The 23,051-nt window shown below is 37.0% G+C and overlaps 1 protein-coding gene across 2 annotated transcripts in view; it reads left to right on the top strand.

Moving 5' to 3' along the window:
* The window catches only part of DCDC1 (doublecortin domain containing 1), a 482,101-nt gene that overhangs the window by 194,774 nt on the left and 264,276 nt on the right, over positions 1 to 23,051 (top strand). For both annotated transcript variants that reach the window (XM_069554647.1, XM_069554648.1), the window contains exon 9: positions 21,789 to 21,881. In XM_069554647.1, coding sequence (XP_069410748.1) covers positions 21,789 to 21,881 — 93 coding nt within the window. The remainder of the gene's footprint in view (positions 1 to 21,788; positions 21,882 to 23,051) is intronic.

Raw genomic sequence — 23,051 nt, 5'->3', positions numbered from 1 at the left:
GCTCTGAATTCTCTAAAAATGCAAATCTAGCTGGATCACAGAGGAGGTATCCAAATAGTTTTGGGAAGCATTTGCCCTGTGAAATTGTACTTGAAGATCCCAGATTGGATGCCAGTGTAGTTTTTTTGTCCCTACCCGGATTAGAGGAAATGGAAACTATTTTGCCTGTAAGTCTGGCTAGAGGAGAGGAAGCCATTTTGGTATATTACTAATTCAGACTTGACTTCAGAATACGTGATACTGATGTAATTAGGGTAAAAATTGACCTTTACTTCATTAGTTATTTGATAATAAAAATACTTGTATGGTGCTTTGTAGTTTATGATGTGATTTTTCTGGATTAAAGTTATCTCATTTGATTTTCTTAATAGTCCTCGAGGTAGGGAAGGATTATTGTTATTGGTACAAATCCCCAGTAATTATGAGAATAATATTAGGAGGGACTACATGTAATACTCAGGAAAGCAACAGTTTTGAAGCATTCTCAGATACTTTTGTGAAGGGCTTATTTGCATATAAACAGAGTGCTCATTACCAATCAAACTTACCAACTCTTTTAGGCATCCAAAGGAGTTTTACCACAATTTGAACGAAAAGACATTGTTCAACACTGGACCTCTGTGCATGGCTTGGGGGCTTCCCAGGTTGCTCAGTGGGTAAAGAATCTGCCTGCCATGCAGGAGACATGAGTTCAATCCCTGGGTTGGGAAGATCCCTTGGAAGAGGGCATGGCAACCCACTCCAGTATCCTTGCCTGGAGAATCCCATGGACAGAGGAGCCTGGTGGGCTACAGCACGTGGGTCTCAAATAGTTAGACACAACTAAAGTGACTTAGCACACACACATACATGCTTGGCTTATTTCACTTGGCAAAGTGTTTTCAAGGTTTCTCCATATCAAAGTATGTATCAGATTTCCCTCCTTTATGGCCGAGTAATATAATCCCACCTTTTGTTTATTGATTCTTCTGTCAATGGACATTTAGTTTGCTTCCACCTTTTTTGGCTATTGTGGTTATGGATGCTTTTAATTGAAGAATTTTATTATCTAACACACCATTGAATGCTCCCAGTAGATAAACTTACTTTTACAAGGTGATTTAAAATGTGGATATGATTGCTTCCATAATTGTTTTTATGATCATCCCTTTGACATACTCAAAGTATTTTGTTGGCAGATGTTTATTGCCTTAACTTGAAGGTCCTATAATTTACTGAGCACATATGAGTACTATACCACAGATACTCAAAAGACAGACATGGATAAAGGACATAAATGTGGACATGTGTGTGTGCTAAGTCCCTTCAATTGACTCTTTGTGATCTTATGGCCCGTAGTCTGCCAAGCTTCTCTGTCTATGGGACTCCCCAGGCAAGAATACTGGAGTGAGTTTCCGTGCCCTCCTCCAGGGTTATCTTCCCAACCCATGGTTGGAACTGCATCTCCTGCATTGGCAGGCAGGTTCTTCACCCTTGGTGCCACCTGGGAAGCCCAGATATAGAGATAGTCATGGCCAAATATAGTATGCAGGTTTGAATTATTTGACCTACACAGTATGTATGAATTAAAACAAATAAATAGTTTCAGATATCTGGAAATCAGGAGATTTTTACATTTTAATGTGAAATTAGATTTTGTTTTCTCAGAAAATCTGGAACATCTGACAACATCCTAGACCCCTTTTCCACATGACAACATTTTGTGGGGCCGAGTGGCAGTTGTCACCTTTAGACAGAATACATACTCTTCAGTTGAACATAAATTCTATATGATCTGCTTTTCTCATTTTTACTTTTCTAGCCCCCAACAGACCTGTTCTCTGGAGCTGTGCTGTATATAACACATGACTAGTCCAAAGTGAGACATGCTGTTTGTATGAAAATCACACTGGATTTCAAATAGTTGGCATGAAATAAGAGGGCAAAATATTTCATTAATAATTTTTGTATTGATTATATGTTTAAATGGTAATATTTTGGTTCAATAAATTAGTAAAATAAGTTTAACCTGTTCTTTTTACCTTTAAAAAAACATGGCTACTAGACAATTTAAGATTGCATGTGTGTCTCACATTAGATTTCTGTTAAATGGTACTACTCTTGTTGGTCATGTTGTAGTACAGGGATTGCTAAGCAATAGCCCATGAGACAAATCTGACTAGTCGCCTGTTTTGGTATGATCTACATGTTAAGAATTATTTTCACAGCTGATTATTTGCTTTTTTTTTTATTATAGGGAACATTTAGCTTTAAACCCCAATTAACTGAAATATTGTTCCTCTCAAAAGAATTTAATTTTTCTCATTAGTCAACCAGTAGTTCAAAACATTATATTCAATTATTCTTATCATTATTATTAAATTTTGAATTTCATCAAAAGCTTATGAAAATTGTTTTTTCTCTTGTTATTCAAGTTCCTATATTTTATCCTTAATGTTCTTTCTTTGTGTGCAAAGCCTAAAATATTTACTATCTGTCTTTCCACAGAAAAAGTTTGCTAACCATTGGTCTAATAGGAAGCTGATGCAGGCAACTTTCTGAGGAAGTTAAAAATAGTGGAAATGCTTTGGATTGTGATAGGCAAGGGTTCCAATCTTATTCATTGATCTAATCTTGGAATCTTTGTTTCCTTACTTGTAAAATGGCAATAATGGTTCCTTTCTGAATTATTTCATAATTAATAAGATACTGTGAATATAGGTAAGATACTGTACAAGATATTTTGTGGGCTAGGTAACTCTAGCACTTCCTCTGCCTAGAATGCTCTTCCTTGTCATACCTGACTTGGTGCCTTCTTGCCCATCTTTAGCTCAGATCATTTCTAGTTCAGAGAGGCATTTCTTGCTCTAGTCTCGAGCTTAGGTTAGCTCTCCCCAGAAATCCTGCCTTTTTTTTTTTAATGCTTATCATATTTACAGCTGTTTGTCCCACATCTGTCTGCCATCTAAGAATTTAATGTCTAGAAGGGAAGTATCCTGTTAACCACTATTTTATAGTACTAACACAAAATAAGTATTGAATAAATTTCTTTGAGTGATGTTGATGCAAAATACTGTACAAATGACACACACAAACTAGAAGAATTCAGAGGGAAGAGATTTGTTTTTTCACAGAGATTTCAGTTTGTGTCTAGAAATTTGGGTTGTGTTTTAGCACTTATAGTTTAAATATATCTATTCTTTATTCATCCCTTCTGCAGACTTGTAATTTCTCATTCATCTTTCTCAAAGAAATACAGGTAAAACACTAAACAAAATGTCTGGCACACAGTAAAGCCTCAACAAATTCTCTTTTCTCTAATTGTGGATGGTGATGGTAAATCAGAATATTGAACATAAAATAACCAAAGTATCTATGTACTAGATAAAATTGAGAGATCAAAAATTTTGGAGAACAGAAGGGAATCCACTTTAAGCAAATTGCAACACCCAAATTCAAACCACTCTTGGCAACAAAAGTCAACTTTATTTTTTTAATGAACAAGATTTGAAGTAAAGGACAGTAAAAACTTAGAATCCAAATCAAGTTCTGAAAACCAAAACTAAATTTTGTAATGTCCTGAGTTTATACACTCAGTTCAGTTCTGTCGCTCAGTCGTGTCCAACTCTTTGTGACCCCATGGCCCTCAGCATGCCAGGCCTCCCTGTCCATCACCAATTCCTGGAGTTTATTCAAACTCATGTCCATCGAGTCGATGATGCCATCCAACCATCTCATCCTCTGTCATCCCCTTCTCCTCCTGCCTTCAATCTTTCCTAGCATATGGGTCTTTTCCAATGAGTCAGTTCTTCACACCAGGTGGCCACAGTACTGGAGTTTCAGCTTCAGCATCAGTCGTTCCAATGAATATTCAGGACCAATTTCCTTTAGGATGGACTGGTTGGATCTCCTTGCAGTCCAAGAGACTCTCAAGAGTCTCCTCCAACACCACAGTTCAAAAGCATCAATTCTTCAGCACACACTAGTTACAAATTTATACAATGAGTGTCTGTGTGCCAAAATATTTCTTGTCAGAATGACAACTGGCAGTTGTGACTCCCATCCCTTCAAACACAAGGCTTAACAGCTGGGAAGAAAAAGCCCACGGTAGGATTCATGTTAGACTTTTCTAACAGGAATGGATACTAAGACTCTAGAGATGACAGAGCCGATAATAAAAGGCAGCCTCAGGGTTTCCTGTTACGACCTTACCTAACCTTGAAATGAAGGTCACTCAATACATAATTTTAAAAGGCCAGATTTGGTTGATCAGATCCACAAGATGGAGTCATTATCCTCCTTACCAAGCTTTAGGGATTTCTGGAATTTCGTTTGAGAATTCTATGTATTCCATTCCCAGGTCTTCAACTCTGTTCAGTTTAACCAGTATTTGTCAAGTATCTACTATGTGCTAGGCACTAAGGAAATAGAGTTGAGCATAGAGTCAGAGTCTGTTTCAGAGGAGCTCAGAGTCCGGTGGAAGAGAACAGTGTGCAAGAGACACCAATTCACTGCATGTATGCTGTAAGAGCACCCTGCACATTTACTGAACAGCATCAAAGATGGGCTCCATGCCCAGGACTGAGAACCAATCAGGGCAGTCTTCCTGATGGAGTTAAACCAGAATAGAGTCAGAGTGTGTGAGTGTGTGCATGTGTGTGTATGTAAGGAAGGTAGTGGTGGTACAAACTAGAGTTAAGGTCATTTGTTTTTATCCTTTTATCTTTCTTGTGTCCTGTGCTCAGTTGTGTCCGACTCTTTGTGACCCCATGGACTATAACCTGCCAGGCTCCTTTGTCCACGGAATTTTCTAGGCAGGAATACTGGAGTGGGTTGCCATTCCTCCGTCAGGGGATCTTCCTGACCCAGAGATTGAACCCACATCTCCTGCATCTCTTGAATTGACAAGCAGATTCTTTACCACTGCTCCACCTGGGAAGCCCAGAGCGGAAAGTTAGTAAATAGCTAATCATACAGATGTATGAGTTGGTGTGCTAGAGTTATGAACAGTCTGCTCTGGCAACACAAAAGGAATGACAGATGGCCTCAGGAAAGGCCACCCAAAGAAAGGTTAGAGAAGGCTTTATTAAGCAGAGAAGAGAATTCCCCAAATGGTACGAGTTCACTTGTTATCTCAGACTAATTATTTTATCCTCAAGTATGTCCTGGGTTGAATAGTAAATTACATGGTCACACCATATAGAACAGCAGTGTAGTGGAGACTTCTTGCCTTCCAGCAGAATCATCCTCTCTTTTTGAAACTTGGTGGCACTGTCTCCCAGCTTGACTTGCTGTTGGAGGTGGCCCCGTGACTAAGTTCTCTTCAGTGGAATGGGAGCAAACGTGATGTGTTCCCAGCAGCAGAAGAACTGAAGAAGAATGAAAATTAAAAGTCGATGTGCTGCTTTCCCTACCACAAACTTCTCATGTCACAAAACTGACTTGCACTGTGATAAAGGAGAGATTGGAATCGGGTATGACACTGACATTTTGAATATGGATGAAATTTTTAAAGAGACACAAATGTAGAGAACAGACTTTTGGACTCTGTGGGAGAGGATGAGGGTGGGATGATTTGAGAGAATAGCACTGAAACATGTATATTACCATATGTGAAATAGATTGCCAGTCCAGGTTCAATGCATGAGACAGGGTGCTCAGGGCCGGTGCACTGGGATGACCCTGAGGGATGGGATGGGGAGGGATGTGGGAGGGGGGCTTGGGATGGGAGATACATGTACACCCATGGATTATTCATGTCAATATATGGCAAAAACCACTAGAATATTTTAAAGTAATTAGCCTCCAATTAAATTAATTTACAATTTTTTAAATACCTGTTGCTGCTGTTACTGCTGCTAAGTTGCTTCAATCGTGTCCAACTCTGTGCGACCCCGTGGACTGCAGCCTACCAGGCTCCTCCGTCCATGGGATTTTCCAGGCAAGAGTACTGGAGTTAATACCTGTAAGTACTAGGTAACTTCCCTGGTGGCTCAGACGGTAAAGTGTCTGACTACAATGCAGGAGACCTGGGTTCGATCCCTGGGTCGGGAAGATCCCCTGGAGAAGGAAATGGCAATCCACTCCAGTACTAATAGGTAGTGATAGATCTACTTAAGATGTCTTATAATGGACATTTGATGGCACTGCCATGCAATGAAATGCAAGTTGCCAGATAATATGGAGGTAATACCATTTCTGTAAACATAAAATCCATATATTTTACATATACTTATATTTGTATATATGTGCATAGGAAAAGATCCAAGCTATTAAATACAGACAGTTAACAGTACCTCTGAGTATTTTTTAGTTGCACTAATCAATGTATTATAATGCATTAATAGAAATTTTCAGAATGGAAAAGTAACATTGAGTATTAATTTTGATAATCCTAGAGATGAAGAGAATGTTAGGTAATGAATTATACACAAGTTACTTTAATATGTTTGATGATAGCTGCTATTAGTCAGTGAATCTTAATTTAGTTTTTTTTGTACATACCTGAAATAAAAGTCTCCTGAGGTTTCCAAATGTAATTTATTTTCTTATTAATGTCATCTAATATCAATTTATATAAATAGAATTCTGATTTTTAACTCTGAGCTTTCATAATTAAATGCTCTAGTTCGAAGGAAAAATTTGCCAATCTGTCTGTTACTATCTAGCTCTTTCTTCCATTTTAAAGTCATATTTTTTGATGTATCCAAGATGTAATTAAAATCCATGGGCAGCAGAGTCAGACATGCCTGGATTTGAATCTCAGTTCTTTAACTTTTTTTTTTTTACTTTGTGTTATAAGCAAATTACTTTATCTCTTTAAGCAAAAATTACAGGACTTCCTAAAGCTCTTTTGAGGATTAAATGCCACAGTGCATCCCCAGTGCCCAAAATGACAGAGTAGACAATGAGAATCCCACCCTTATCTCTACCCAGTCTTTGCTCTCATCTCAGTTGACTTTTAAGAAGCAGTAAATATAGTTTAATGCAGTTATTATATAAGAATTCATAAACCTTCTATTGCCCTGCATTAATTTACACTACCCTGCCTCTCAAAAAAGTCTTAGAAGGCAATTGGTAATTTGAAAGCAAAGGTGTTAGTAGTGTTTTATCTCTTTTGTCTCTTTTGTAAATTTCTTGTTTTCTTCTAAGTTATATTTTATCTTGTAAAGATTGAAATAAAATGAGGGAAAAGATAATTATGTTGGGACAAATGTGGACAGAGGACAGATTTTAAAAATTAGTAGTAACTCATACATATTGGTAGTAACAGGAAAATAAAGCAATATTAAAAAGAGCCTGTTTTTTAATGATAAGATTTATCATGCTTATGTATTAATATTTCAGAAAATTTAGTTTGTAGATATAAGCTGATGTAAATAAAGAAAAAGAGCTACAGCACCCACAGTCTCACCTTTTGAGTAGCTATTCTAATATTTTATTGCATATACTTCTCATATGCTGATACATATTTAAAATCTTATTTACTTTTTGAGACCACATTTTTTCAGTTACTATATTGTTACCATTTCCCATTATTCAATATTCCATAACATTATTTTAAATGGATGATGATATTCTAGTCAAAAGCTTTATTTTACTAATATTCTTAATTTTGAACATTTATGTGTACAGTTTTTTTACTATTGCAAAGCAATGTTTTGTCATCATTTTAGTCAATTTTCTGGTGCATATCCATGATTATTTTTTATTGAAAAATTCCTTGAAGTGGAATATTTAGATAAAAAGTTGTATACAATTTAAAGACTTGATATACATTGCTAAATTCTCCTCTAATAAGCTATAACATTTATGCTTTCATTGGCAATACTTGAAAGCACCAGTTTCCCTGTATTCATTATTCCTTGAATTCACTAATCCTCATCAGTAGAAAAAATTTTTTGACTGGTCAGTCAGTAAGTTAAACACATCATCTCATTATTTTAGTTTGAATTATTTTATTAATAGTAATATTTAATTTTTGTGCTTGTTTTATTAGGCCCTTATATTTCTTTTATGAACTGTATATTTGTTTCTTTTGCTCCTATTTTCCTTGGTGTTCATTTTTTTAAATTAATTTTTTAGTCTACCTAAATTGTTCTTTTTTTTTTAAATTTGCATTTCTTTTCCATGGGGATGGTCTTGATCCCTGTCTCCTGTACAATGTCATGAACCTCCACCCATAGTTTATCAGGCACTCAATCTATCAGATCTAGTCCCTTAAATCTATTTCTCACTTCCACTGTATAATCATAAGGAATTTGATTTAGGTCATACCTGAATGGTCTAGTGGTTTTCCCTGCTTTCCTCACAAGCTGGAATCAAGATTGCTGGGAGAAATATCAATAACCTCAGATATGCAGATGACACCACCTTTATGGCAGAAAGTGAAGAGGAACTAAAAAGCCTCTTGATGAAAGTGAAAGAGGAGAGTGAAAATGTTGCCTTAAAGCTCAACATTCAGAAAACGAAGATCATGGCATCTGGTCCCATCACTTCATGGGAAATAGATGGGGAAACAGTGGAAATAGTGTCAGACTTTATTTTTGGGGGCTCCAAAATCACTGCAGATGGTGATTGCAGCCATGAAATTAAAACACGCTTACTCCTTGGAAGGAAAGTTATGACCAACCTAGATAGTATATTCAAAAGCAGAGACATTCCTTTGACAACAAAGATCCTTCTAGTCAAGGCTATGGTTTTTCCAGTGGTCATGTATGAATGTGAGAGTTGGACTGTGAAGAGAGCTGAGCGCCGAAGAATTGATGCTTTTGAACTGTGGTGTTGGAGAAGACTCTTGAGAGTCCCTTGGACTGCAAGGAGATCCAACCAGTCCATTCTAAAGGAGATTAGTCCTGGGTATTCTTTGGAAGGACTGATGCTAAAGCTAAACTCCAATACTTTGGCCACCTCATGTGAAGAGTTGACTCATTTGAAAAGACTCTGATACTGGGAGGGATTGGGGGCAGGAGGAGAAGGGGACTACAGAGAACTCAATGCATATGAGTTTGAGTGAACTCTGGGAGTTGGTGATGGACAGCGAGGCCTGGCGTGCTGCAATTCATGGGGTCGCAAAGAGTCGGACATGACTGAGCGACTGAACTGAACTGAAAGTGTTCTTTAAAAGGAGAAGGGAGGGGCAGAGGATGACATGGTTAGATAGCATCACTGACTCAATGGACATGAGTTTGGGCAAACTCTTGGAGACAGTGAAGTACAGGGAAGCCTTGCATGGGGTCTCAAAGAGTCAGATATGACTTCGCAACTGAACAACAACAAAATGTTCCTTATTTTTTATTTTTTTTATATTTTTACTTTACAATACTGTATTGGTTTTGCCATGCATTGACATGAATCCACGACAGATGTACATGAGTTCCCAACCCTGAACCCCCCTCCCACCACCCTCCCCATATCATCTCTCTGGGTCATCCCAGTGCACCAGCCCAAGCATCCTGTATCCTGTATCGAACCTAGACTAGCGATTCGTTTCTTACATGATAGTATACATGTTTCAAAATGTTCTTTACATATTAAGTATATGAATCTATTTCATGTTGCAACTATTTTCTCAGTATGTTACTTTTTAATTTTATTAAATTTCCTTAAGATACAGGTGTTTATGACTTTCATTTAATTAAATCTATCAATGTTAGAATTTTTCAGACTCTACAAATTCAAGTATAATATGTTATAGCATTTTTTGTTTAAATCTTAAATCACTAAAAGTGTTAAAAGTAAAAAAAAAAAAATAGATCCAACGTATTGTTCTAAAGTGTTTGTTAGTTGGTCATTCTAATTCTACCTGCAAAATCCACCCTTTCGTTGTTGAACTGAAATTTGGGTCACAACCTCTTATCCAATTTGTTATGTTTTGGATTTTTAGAAAAGTAATGTAGTACATAGACCATATAACAACTGTATATGACAACTGTAGCAGGATCTGAAACAGTTCCCTGTAATAAAGTACTTCAGTATTTTCACAGTAAAACAGTCACACTAAGTGAGATAAGTGAAGTCTATAAATTAGTCATTACTAGGTTTTGTTGCCTGATAAGTTCTAAAATAATATTCAGTTTTCAGAAATGTTTGAATTTTGGAATTGTGCCTAAGACACATTAGACTTGTATCATATTTAGCATGTAATAAAGCCCTAAGGATATAAGTTGTGTCTATTTTGGCCTGATAATTAGTTCCATTATCTGTCTTATGCTACACAATGTGATATACTGCTTTAGTGATTTTTATTTTAATCTATGTTTTAATATTAGTTTTACTGTCTTCCTTTTTACCCTAAAATTTCTTGGTCATATGTTTTAGGTATATTATAGAATTTTTTCCTCAATAAGACAAATTCCATGGAGAATTACATATTAATTTGGGGGAAGCATAGCAGACAGGGTTGAGCTGTGTTGACAGTGGACAGAGCTGTGCTTCCTGTGTCTGAGTACTGAGTCACTTTTGTATTCACTCTTGAATAAATATTTAGTGGTCCATCTTCAGCTTTCAAGACCAAGTTGAAAATTGCTGGTCTTGACACATTTCTGAAAGTATATCTGGCTGGATCCCTGAGGTGCTCTCATGGTTATTAATACTATCTACAGTATTAGTGATGGCAACCCACTCCAGTGCACGGGGGAGCCTGGTGGGCTGCCATCTGTGGGGTCGCAGAGAGTCAGTCATAATTGAAGTGACTTAGCAGGAGCAGCACAGTATTAGCATCTTAGAGCCTCCCAGCAGCCATGTTACAAAGAAACCCATTAATTGTGATTTGGTGAAGTGAAGCGAAGTCGCTCAGTCGTGTCCAACTCTTTGCGACCCCATGGACTATAGCCCACCAGGCTCCTCCGTCCATGGGATTCTCTAGGCAAGAGAACTGGACCTAGTGTTAAAGAAAATCATTTGACTACAAAATCCCTATATCACAATATCCAGGACTGCTGCTACTGCTGCTAAGTCACTTCAGTCGTGTCCAACTCTGTGTGACCCCATAGACGGCAGCCCACCAGGCTCCCCCGTCCCTGGGATTCTCCAGGCAAGAACACTGGAGTGGGTTGCCATTTCCTTCTCCAATGCATGAAAGTGAAAAGTGAAAGGGAAGTTGCTCAGTCGTGTCCGACTCTTCGCAACCCCATGGACCGCAGCCTACCAGCCTCCTCTGTCTATGGGATTTTCCAGGCAAGAGTACTGGAGTGGGGTGCCATCGCCTTCTCCGAATATCCAGCACATAGTTTAGGAAATAGTTGTCTGATGAAAAGTAAAAGTACTTAGAATTTGAGGATTTTCCTCTATCACTAATCCGTCTCAGGTGTTTACTGAATGTCTCTCTTCCTGTTATGGTTTTGTTTACTGGAGGATATAAAAGAATTGTAAGACATGGTACCTTACCTCAGGAACAAACGCAATGAAAACAACCGGGGAAATGCTGACTGTGGAGCTGACATTCTCAATGGACTGTTGGCCCTCTGAAGGTACAGAGGCATCTAATTGATATTTGTATTACTGGAACCAGTGCAGTGCATTGTTTTAGTAGCACTGCCATTCAGTAAATATATTAGATAGAAGAATGAAAGAAGGGAGAGAGGAGGCGGCACTGTCTTTAGGACATGGCAGTATATTTTGGCTCATACATGCGTATGAGATGAGGACAAAGCCAGAGTGAGCTTCACAAATGAGATTGAACCAAAGCTGGATGACCACGGATTAATGGGGACATTTCCCTCATCACTGTGGGAAGTAATGATTAAAAATAGGCTTATTGCACATGTAAGGCATATCACAGAGGATGATACGGCTGAAGACAAGATAGTTAGATAGCATCACTGTCTCAGTGGACATGAACTTGAGCAAACTTGGGGAGATAGTGGAGAACACAGAAGCCTGGCAGGCTGCAGTACATAGAGTCTCAAAGAGTCAGATACGACTTAGCAACTGAGCAACAAGGCATATCATGCCCAGCCTAACCCATGTTCAGACGCTCTTTCATATTGATAGAGGCCCATCTCTCTTACCCTGTTTGGGCCCCAGAATCCTAACTATTGTTCTCAATGAGTTCTCTGATTCAGATAGCTACTTCAGTGGGTGAGGGAAAATGTGGCTCATTATTTCATGTAAAAACCAAAAAGCATTCTAGTGTGGAAAACGACGCAGGGCTGGTCTAATTAAGCAGCCTGCCACACATGCTTCTCAGCTGAACTCTGTTCCTTAGCTCAGTTGATAGACTGACTCTCTTACACGTGTGTACACACTTTGTGTGCAAAATAACTAAATGACTGAGGTATTTTCTGACATGTATCACTTTCTTCCTGAGCTCTTGCCCACCGAATCTGGGGGAAAAATAACTGTTCAGTTCAGTTCAAAGCTTAATCTGAGCAGATCATTTAAAAGTTATTTTAGATCATTATTTTTCTCAAATAGACTCTCCTGTGTCCTCTTGGTTTCCTTTAGGTAGTATATGGAAGAAGAGGTGTGGCTTTCATATCCTTAGGCCCTGGGAGAAGGGGCCCCTGGCCTCATGCTGGCCCATTGGAATCTCTGGTTAGCACAGCAGCTGCCTGCCACGGTCTTATCCCTTGTCCACCTGGTTTCTCTTCTGTCTTCAGTGTGTGAACTTAGTCTCTTCTCTTGACTCGGGCACTTTCTCTGGTGGTGCTTCCTGGCTGATACGATCTAAAGCTGACTTCCTGTGATATTAAAGATGGCCCCCAAAGATCTGACAGACACCCTGGCTCGAGTGGTTTGTGGGGCTGCCCTCACTACAGCCACTCTCACCGTGCTGACAGCCTGTGGTGGACTTCACTGAGCCGATTCCAGGTCACACGACACAGAAACCAAAGGTGGTTCTGGAAAGCTAAACCCAAGCCACACCCTAAAAAAGGAGAACTTAGGACCTAATCCTTCTGGCTACTTTCCTGCTTCTCTCTCTGAGACTTCTTCCAGTTTTTCCTCTAGGACAGAAGGAAGTAGGCTTCTATTTTGTTCTTACATTATATCTTATTTCTGATTCCAGCAAAGGCTTGATAACAGTCAGTCATTACTCCTAATCTACAAGAGAGAGTTTATAGGCTGAGTCATCTAAATTTAGCTGTTTATATGGTTAATGGGGGGTGGAGGGTAAAGAGTTTTCTTGAGAGGCACATCTTTCGAGGCAACAGTCTTTTTTTTTTTTTTTAAGGCAACAGTCTTATATGCAAGAGTATTGTTTTGTGGCACATTTCTGTTGTACATGACAAAAGCAATGTTATTGTGACAAATCCTAGGGATGCCTGGAATAGTTTGGACAGTCGTGTTCTTGGGAAAGCCAAAATGAAAAGGATATTTTTTAAACCATTACTCTAGTTACATTACCCATTATAATACCTGAAGGATAGATTATTAAGACTTAAAGGATAGATTATTAAGACTTTTGAGTGAGATAATTTTAGTTACTAGGAATAGAGACTCATTCAGAAGGTCTAAAGTAATGGGGCATTTATTGTGAGGATATATATGACGTATCTGTTAGAGTTTACTGGTTATAGTCAATGGGGTCTGGCTTAGGCTAACCTAGGCAAAAGAAGAATTTAATGGGGTGGCAGGTGGTAGCAAGTTGGATTCAAGGAAAGACCAAAGAAAGAGGCTGTAGAAAGAACTGAAACAACTCCAGACATCTGGATTTAAGGGACAAACTCTTGAGCGTGTTATTAATGGGACAGATTCTCTCCAGCTGTTTACGTCTCTGTGTGATTTCCCTCATGACTCTATCTCTGAAGAGAGAGGATGATTGGTCTGGGAGAGTCAGGGGGTCTACCCCTTGGCCAAAGTAGCACAGTCCCTCCAAAACTGCACACGGTAGTGGGAAAAATGGAGAATCAGTCTGAGAGGGCAAGCTGAGTTGAATTTAGGCAAGTGGCTTTCCTAAGGGGTTCTGTGATAGCTCAGTTGGTAAAGAATCTGCCTGTGAAGCAGGGAGACCCCGGTTCAATTCCTGGGTTTCCTAATTAGGCCTTTCAAACTGTGACAGAATGTCTAGCAGAAAGTTTATAATCTGGCTACTAAGTCAGCATTAACTCAGCATCACTTTCCCCACAGAATGTGGAAGAGCTAAAATTGTTATATGATTACTTAAAAAAAAAAACTGCAAAGGAAAGAGATTTTTTAAAGAGGTTTGTTTCTTTAATTGTTAAATATATTTAAGGTGAGCACAGAGAATTCTCGTTTATATCCTTTTAAACAAACTATAAATATTAAAAAAATGTTTCTGTTTTAAAATGGTTGTTAAGTATTTGCTGGTTTTTAAGTATTATGAAAGTTTCTTTCATAAATTATCTTTTAAACTGACTTCAAGAAGCTGCAGACTCTGGTAAAGGTAGCTTTTTTTTTTTTTCTTCTTAAATAATTGGCAAGGATGGGAGAGGAATCCCTGGCTTTGGAAGGCCTGGACTGTATAAACCATCTTGATTGCCAAATGTCTCAGAACTAATAATGTATGGCAGAGCCAGAATTCACAGCCAGTTTTGAAAGTGCTGTTCTTTCCCCAAGTCTAAAAGTGGCACTCTTGAATTATTTTGTAGAAGGGATTTAAGTGGGATAAATGGGTTAGAAGTGGGAGCTAGGTCAGGACTTTAAGGGAATCTCTTAAGACTGGAACTAAGTATATATATAAATATATAGCTTGTGAGGATGGGGCGGAACCAAGGCAAAGCTAAGCACTAAGTCCTTAATTGTGCCCTCACTATAGGACCAGCACCTACTTTATAGTTAAATTCAGAAATAGATTAGGTATGGGTTGCACTAACCATCTAGTCCTTATTGTCATTCCTTCCAGTCAGACCATTGCCAAGGCCAACCCACTTGGAACAGCTCTGCCCTTTCTCTCTGCTTATGCTTTTAAGGCTCAGCCTTCTCTCCTCCCCCTTCCAAAGTCATGTCAAACCAATCAGTAATTGTATTTAGAACAAATTTTGCCATGCAATTAATTACTAGTTAGTAATTAATTAATATGAATTAATAATATCACCCTATATTATCACTTCTTTACCTAGTTAAACACTACCCATCATTTGTGACTTTCTGTCTTCTCCGAACGCTGTATCCTCCAATAATATTTTGTCTTTTATATTTATAGATTTATTTTTTGTACCTTCCATTGTATACTGTTTCTTACTTTCTATGTTTTATCTCAACCATGTTACACTTTGTTAATTGTACCTAGATAAATGTATAGTACAGCATGTGAGAGCATGTCATATGATTTAATGTTGTGATTTTCTAAATTGGTGAAGTGATTTGGAATCAACTGGATTCAGTTCTAGCTTCCAACTATCTCCAACTTTATTTAATTAAGAGCTAAGGTTTTGTTTAAAGATTTCAGAGACCACCCGTCCTTGCCCCACCATAAGGATCATTTATTGAACAGACCAAGTATATTTTTCATTTGTCTAGCCTAATTATAAGCCTTCAACCCTGGTTCTGGTACTTCATCACAGTCCCTAGCTTGATTTTGAATAAATAGTAGATTTTTAATAAACATTAAGATGAAATAAATAGTATAATATTTATATCTTATGAATTTTCAGATTTACTTCAACTCTAAAGGATATTTAAATTCATTTTAAGTCAAAAATAATTCAGATTTCTCTAACATTATAAGTGTTAGGCACATAGAATCATTTCTTAAAGAAATTAACACACAAACAAAAACTTAAAGAACCCCATGAGTGTTCCATGAATTACCTTTCATATTTATGGCAGGAACAGATAGCATTCATTTGACATATTGACTTGTTTACCAATTTCATTTTGTACATCTGAACTTTTCAAACCATTGCTTATATTTTGGTTTCATCTTTGTTGGCAGGTAGTGAACCAAAAATAGCAGCCTGGTCCAATTTAAAATGATACAGGCTCATTATCATTCAATTACTTTACCAATTTTTGTGTGTGTGGCCACTCTTTATCAATTACATTAATGCATTTCTAGACACAAATTATTTAGGTTGACAGAATTCAGAGTTTTTCCTGGACATACATGATACGAAATAGTGGCTTCCCCCACCCTCCTAGCAGCCACCTTCTGTTCCCATACATAAATGGCAGCCAGCAATGGCTGGAAACAAAGGACTCTCTCCCAATCTCTGAATACAGTGACATTCATTCTGAGAGAAACAGGGGCAGCTTTTTGAAAGCCGACTTCTTCAGCTCAACAATAACACACAATGAGTTATTGACTTGTTTATATACGGAGCTCTTTTCAGTAACTAACTCTGACTCCCACAGTCTGGACAAATGATTGATTTCGTGGTTAGAAAAAGAGAAAGCTCTCGCGCTAAACTCTGTAGTGCAAACTACTTCTTCCCCATTTGTTCCCTAACTGAATAGGACCTTATTAAAATGCACTTTCCAAAAAAATACCTGCAGCTGGTCTTTATAACCATGTTTTGTATATATAAATAAGTAATTTGTCCCAGTCTTTTGTATATTAACAGACCATTGGAAAACTTGTCAATATATATGAAGGCTGATTGTCCTGTTTTTTATGCTAAACTGTGTTGCCTATTGATCTGCATGTAAAATATGGATCAAATAATTTATTAATATATCAGTATTTACTGATCAAACATAGATTTTTTAAGATTAGGTTTTCTTCTTGGGTTATGTTTTTTTATTAAGAGCATTGCACTCAATATGTATTATACGCTTTACATTTAAATCGTTAGCTATTCTTCTGGAGAACATAGTGAAAACTGCATCAGAACTACAGTCCAAGCACTGATTGATAGGTTGGCTGGATAAATAGGCTCTTCTCTCTTTGGGTAACACCTATCTGGAATGTCAATATGAATTACATAGAACATACCAGGTTGTTTGATTACCGTACCATTTATAAAGACATTGATAATTGGGCTATGGAGTTTACTTTAGAGTTATTTTTTCCTATAAAATAGATTTTATTTTATCTATCATGTTAAATTTTTACACAGTCTTATGATTTTCATAAATACACTTTAAAATATTTTGCTTGTGTGTGTGTGCTGAGTCATGTCCGACTCTACGTGACCCAAGGATTTTAGCCCCCAGGCTCCTCTGTCCATGGAGTTTTCCAGAAAAGAATACTGGAGTGGGTTGCGATTTCCTCCTCCAGGGGAACTTCCTGATCCAGGGATGGAACCCAGGTCCCTTGCATTTCCTGTACTGGCAGACAGATTCATTACCACTGAGCCACCTGGGTTGGGGAAGTTAAAAGAAAATAGCACATGGTTTACACTAAAGTTATCCACAGCAAAAAAAAGAAAATAGGAAAGAATAGCTGTATAATGTTAATGATATACATAAAGTGAGATAGCTGCTGTTCTATCTGTATTTCTCCAGCAGGAGGTCTTGAGCTCGTTTTCCTTTCTAGGATGTCCATAGCAGAGCGTTTCTGAGCCAACACATGTGTGAAGAATTGCTCAAAATTAAGACTACTTTCTATTATGGTCACAATGTGCCATATGTTTTCTATAAAACTATTCATTACTCATCTATGAGCTTTTAAGGCTTTAGAGAAAGTAGAATATCTGCTACCTTAGCATTAATACAGTCCATGGAACTCTCTAGGCGAGAATACTGAAATGGGTAGCCTTTCTCTTCTCCAGGGGATCTTCCCAACCCAAGTATCAAACCCAGGTCTCCGTCATTGCAGGCAGATTCTTTACCAACTGAACTATGAGGGGAGCCCTAGTATTAATAGTTTTATGTAAACTATAGTTTAAAAGGTAACCACCACTAGAAGTCATCATTGGGATCTGTTGTTTCAGGTGTATTTTTGGATTTCTTTTCTTAATTCATAGACAGATTGTTTGAGGGGAATTTCCTCCTTTTTAATGTTGTTTCTCTAACCGGATCATTGTCTTGAATCATTTTGTTCACTTCTCTTTGACAGAGCCATCATATTCCTTGTTTCTTCCATATCTGCTACTGTCTTTGACTAGTCCCTTGACTGTTCTTTTCTGGTTACCATCAATATTGAATGAGCCAACTTTAACCTAGTTTTGGAAAGCCAGTGTTTGTTACTTATACCCTTTTAAGATCTTAGTGGCAAACTCTGATAAAAATGGTGAATTAAGCCTTCATATTTAACTTGTTAAGTGTTGATGTATATACCAAATATTTGTGGGTATTTTCTCTCTTTAAAAAAAGGCCATGATATAATTAGAAAATGGTGACTTGATTTTCCACTCCTCTGTTTGGTAGAGATTTGATTTTTCATGCTGCTGCTGCTTCTGCTAAGTCGCTGTAGTCATGTCCAACTCTGTGCGACCCCATAGACGGCAGCCCACCAGGCTCCCCCGTCTCTGGGATTCTCCAGGCAAGAACACTGGAGTGGGTTGCCATTTCCTGTTCCAATGCGTGAAAGTGAAAAGTGAAAGTGAAGTCGCTCAGTTGTGTCTGACTCCTAGCAACCCCATGGACTGCAGCCCACCAGGCTCCTCCATCCATGGGATTCTCCAGGCAAGAGTACTGGAGTGGGGTGCCATTGCCTTCTCCTGATATATTAAAAAGTGATTGCCACAATGTCTAGTTAACCTTCCTCATAGTTACAGATTATTTTTCCTGTGATGAGAACTTTTGAGATGTATTCTCTTAACTTTCATATGTAACATGCTGTTATTAATTATAGTCACTATGCTGTATATCACATCCTCACGACTCATTTTATAACTCAAAGTTTGTACCTTCTGACGTCCTTCATCCATTTTGCCCACCCTTCAACCCCCTTCCCACCTCTGCCAACCACCAATGTTCTCTGTATCTATGAGCTTTTTTTTTTTAAGATTCCATATGTACATGAGATCATTCATTTGCTATTTATCTTTCTCTACCTGACTTATTTCACTTAGGGTAATGCCCTTAAGGTTCATCCTTCCTGTTTGTTTTTTATTTTTAATTTGAAGTTTCTACCTCTTTATACACGAAAATTAGCCTCAGAAATTTGAAGTCCATTGACAGAAAATCAATTCATGTATGTTATATGAGAACAGCAAGTCAAAAGCATCTAGTTTTGTCTTAGTGAAGAAACAGAATGTCCTCCTCCAAAGTTACAGAAGAATCTTACTATTGTTATTGTGTCTGGAATTTGAGGAAGAGATGCTTTTAGAAAATACATTCTCTTAATTTGTCTTTTTACTTTCAGTAATTTTCTCTAGATGATTATGTTAAGATATATCTCTTTTAGAATGTCTGATGTCTTTTCAGAAAAAGCCCCATGTATGTGTCCTTGTGTTTTGTTGACAGTTTATTTCTCACTATCGTACTGGGTTCTCTGTTTGGTACTGTCTTTGTGATGCTTTTCAGTAATATTAATAGCATTTTTCCCTCAACTTATGTAGATTAGGATAGTGCTATAAATTGAATATAAGAATGAGCTGATTTTTTCCAACTGTAGTCGTTTTAGAGGTAAAGAATTCCTACTTTTTAAAAAGTTACTTGAAAGCAGGTCTAAATGTCACAGCCCTAGGAGACCTCGTTAGAATTGGACTTACTGCTGTGGCACCAAGGAGTTTCCTAGCTCTGTTTTTGTTTTGTTTTGCTCCCTTCAAAAAAATTTGTTCTGATGTTTCTACATTTGGAAATTAATTTTTTAAAGAAAAGGTGATCTTGGTGACAGTTTATACATAGGCTTCCATATGTAGAAGTTGAGTTTGATATTTGACTTTTTATAATATTACATTTTCTGTATTACTTTATTATTTTTTTTCTGTTTTTTTCCCCCTTTTTTTCTGTATTACTTTAGCACAGGAGAATATATATTCCTTTGGGAGACTGGTTCTAAGAACAGTCTTACATGATGGTATTTTCCCATTTTTATTGAGATATAATTAGCATATGACCCCTGTGTAAGTTTACAGTGAATAACATGACTTGAACATCATAGATTGTGAAATGATTACCACAGTAAGTTTAAACATCCATCATTTCATATAGATTTTTCCTTGTGAACTCTTAGGACCTACTGTCAACTAACTTTCAAATATACCATGTTGTGTCATAACTGTAGTTATCATGTATACCACATGATGTTTTTTTAACTTGTTTTTAGTGGTTCTCAATCTAGGAAAGGGAATGGCAAACATCACCTGGTGTCCAAATTCAGTCTGCCACTTGTTTGGTTTTTTAAGTTTTATTGGGACATAGCCACACTCATTTATTTATTTATTATGTATTTCATGCTACGGGCTTCCCTGGTGGCTCAGAGGTTAAAGCGTCTGCCTCCAATGAGGGAGACCCGGGTTCGATCCCTGGGTCGGGAAGATCCCCTGGAGAAGGAAATGGCAATCCACTCCAGTATTCTTGCCTGGAGAATCCCATGGACGGAGAAGTCCATGGGGTCGCAAAGAGTCGGACACGACTGAGCGACTTCACCTTCACCTTCATGCTACATTCCCTGGTGCTCAGACAGTAAATAATCTGCCTGCAATGTGAGAGACTCAAGTTTGATCCCTGGATTGGGAAGACCCCCTGGAGAAGGAAATGGCAACCCACTACAGTATTCTTGCCTAAAGAATTCCATGGACAGAGGAGCCTGGTGGGCTACAGTTCATGGGGTCACGAAGAGTCAGCATGACTGAGCAACTTTCACTCACTCACTCACCCATTTCATGCTACATGGGTAGAGTTGAGTAACTGCAAAAGAGACTTGTCTGTTTCCCTCTCCCCAGAACCTAAATATTTCTTATGGAAATGTTTGTCAACTCCTTATCTAGGGTGATCCTCAGGATCACCTAAGGATTCCTTAGGTTTTCCCCTTCTACCAAAACAGAATCTCTGATATACTGAGCTATGTCTCATATCAGTGGAAGAAAAGTTTACAGATTTGATACTATTCTTATAGCATTGACCCCTGCCCCCATTTTATCCCAAGTAGAGGAGTGGGTCTTCAGGCAGGGTATAGATTTAAGATTCATGTTAACTCAAACATGATTTGCTAGGCATACTATTGAGAAAGCGTATTTAAAACAACAACATCATTAACAAAACAAAATGAAAAGCATGATCATTATTCATTCTTAATATTCAATAAGAAGATACGCTATGGCATGTCTGTTGCTTAAGAATTGTTAAGTATTTCAGTTTAGGAGTTTCTGTATTACGCTGTTGCTCTCTTGAGTGAATATTATTGTGTGAGTTTAGCTTTTTCCTTTTTTCTTGGAAATAGCATTTTGTTTTGATGGGGATAGTTTATAAAGAATGAGTCACATTCACTTTTTTGTAACATAAATCTGTAGCAATACTGTAGAAAATCTTTATGTGGCTCTGTTCATGGAGCAGGTTGTAAGTAACTGTTAGGTATTTTAAGATACAGCATACGCTTTGCTCTGAAATACTGTAAATCATTTTGAACTGTTCTAGAGTGAATTGACATTTGTTTTTGGTTTATATCCTTGAATTCTTATCCTGACATAACAGCAACCAATTTATTCCCTACTGGCAATGAAACACTGTACAGAAAATATCAGCCTAATTTTAAAAATGTTGCTATATTAATTCTGAGAAATGCTTTTAAAAAGTATTCACCAGTGTCAAATATTTGCTATTTGGAACCCCCTCCCAAATTATATTTTAGTGAGCTTAAAAACAATAAAAGTGGAAATGCAAAATTCAGTGCTAAATGCTTTAAATATAAAAACATTTTGACTTAATCTAAGTCAAATTAATTTTCACATACATATAGACCAAATTAATTTGAAATCACCTTCCATGGTAGTGCTAAATTAGTTGTTTGAATAAATGTTGCTAGTAGTTGTCAATATATGCCATTTTTCATGTCATTTGCTTATTTTTTTTCCTAGTTGAAACTGGCTGTGAATGAACAGAAAGGGAAAGTTACTGAAAAAGTCATTCTTTCAATGACAATGAAAGAACACCGTCAGGCACAAGCAGAAGTAAGGAACTTAATTTTTAAACTGTACTGTAAAACTGCAATAAGTACTAATTATAAAATTAAGACAAATTTTAGTTGGGTTTGGTAGTGAACCAACAATAGTTATCTGATAAGAACAATGAAAAAAACTGGTCAAAACTGGAAATTGTTTTATTGATATAGTCACCTTGAAAAACAATTATATTCTTGAAGGAATTAATCATATTATAATTTTCTTATACTACTTATAAATGTTTTCTCATAAATTTCCTAAATGAGGAAATTATTACATCAACCAGAATCTGGGAATTACAGAATGTGTTAGTATAGGAAAAATATTACAATTTTATTGAACTTCAAATAAATAATAAAGTCTTTATTTTTATTTTCTGACTTTCTAGGAATAGAGTTATATTTCTGTATTTGAGGTATGTTAGCAATGTTATCTCTTATCTCAAAAAAACTGTAGTTTATAAATGTCAAGGCTAAGTGAGCTAATCATAAGATTCTGTAGGCAATATTGTAATGAAGAACTATTAAAGCAAGGCTTCTTCTCTCCAAAGCTCATGCTGTGAAGTTGACAGCATATTCCATAAATGAAACAATAATACAAAATTGGTGTTAGACAAAAGGGGAAAATGATTTTCATGTAGTTTTCTGGAATGCAAAAGCATTTAATCTTTGTGAGGAAAGATCATGAATTTGCTAATTTCCATGTACTGCTGTCAGTAAATAAAATCTATAAGCAACTTAAAGAATAAGAGAGCATGAATATTTAAAAATAAACTTTCATGTAATTTTCTTTTGACATTTTGGCAAAGAAATCTATCCAAGCTTTAGGGTTTTAATATTTTCTTATCACTGTAATTGCATTTCCTTTGCTAGCTGTGTATTTTACAATAGATGAACAGGTGTAACGCATCAAATTTTCCTGAGTGAATTCAACTTTTTAAGTTAGAGACTATATTAATATTTGAGACTTATATATGTGCAGTATTAAAGATTATACTGTAAACATTGATTAGAAATCTCAGTATAAAATATTTCAAAAAACAAAAATAATTTTATAGATTTGTTATAGTTCTGATTCATTTCACTTAATATTACAAGTGATTACACTTAATTTAACAAGTTAAAAACTAGGTTGTTAGTTATAAAGAGATATTGTCCTCTGTGTGATTATCACAGAAGA

This window comes from Ovis canadensis, chromosome 15, assembly GCF_042477335.2.
Source record: "Ovis canadensis isolate MfBH-ARS-UI-01 breed Bighorn chromosome 15, ARS-UI_OviCan_v2, whole genome shotgun sequence".
NCBI classification, from domain to species: Eukaryota; Metazoa; Chordata; class Mammalia; order Artiodactyla; family Bovidae; genus Ovis; species Ovis canadensis.
The sequence above is the reverse complement of the archived record's forward strand: the minus strand, read 5'-3'. Positions and strand labels throughout refer to the sequence as shown.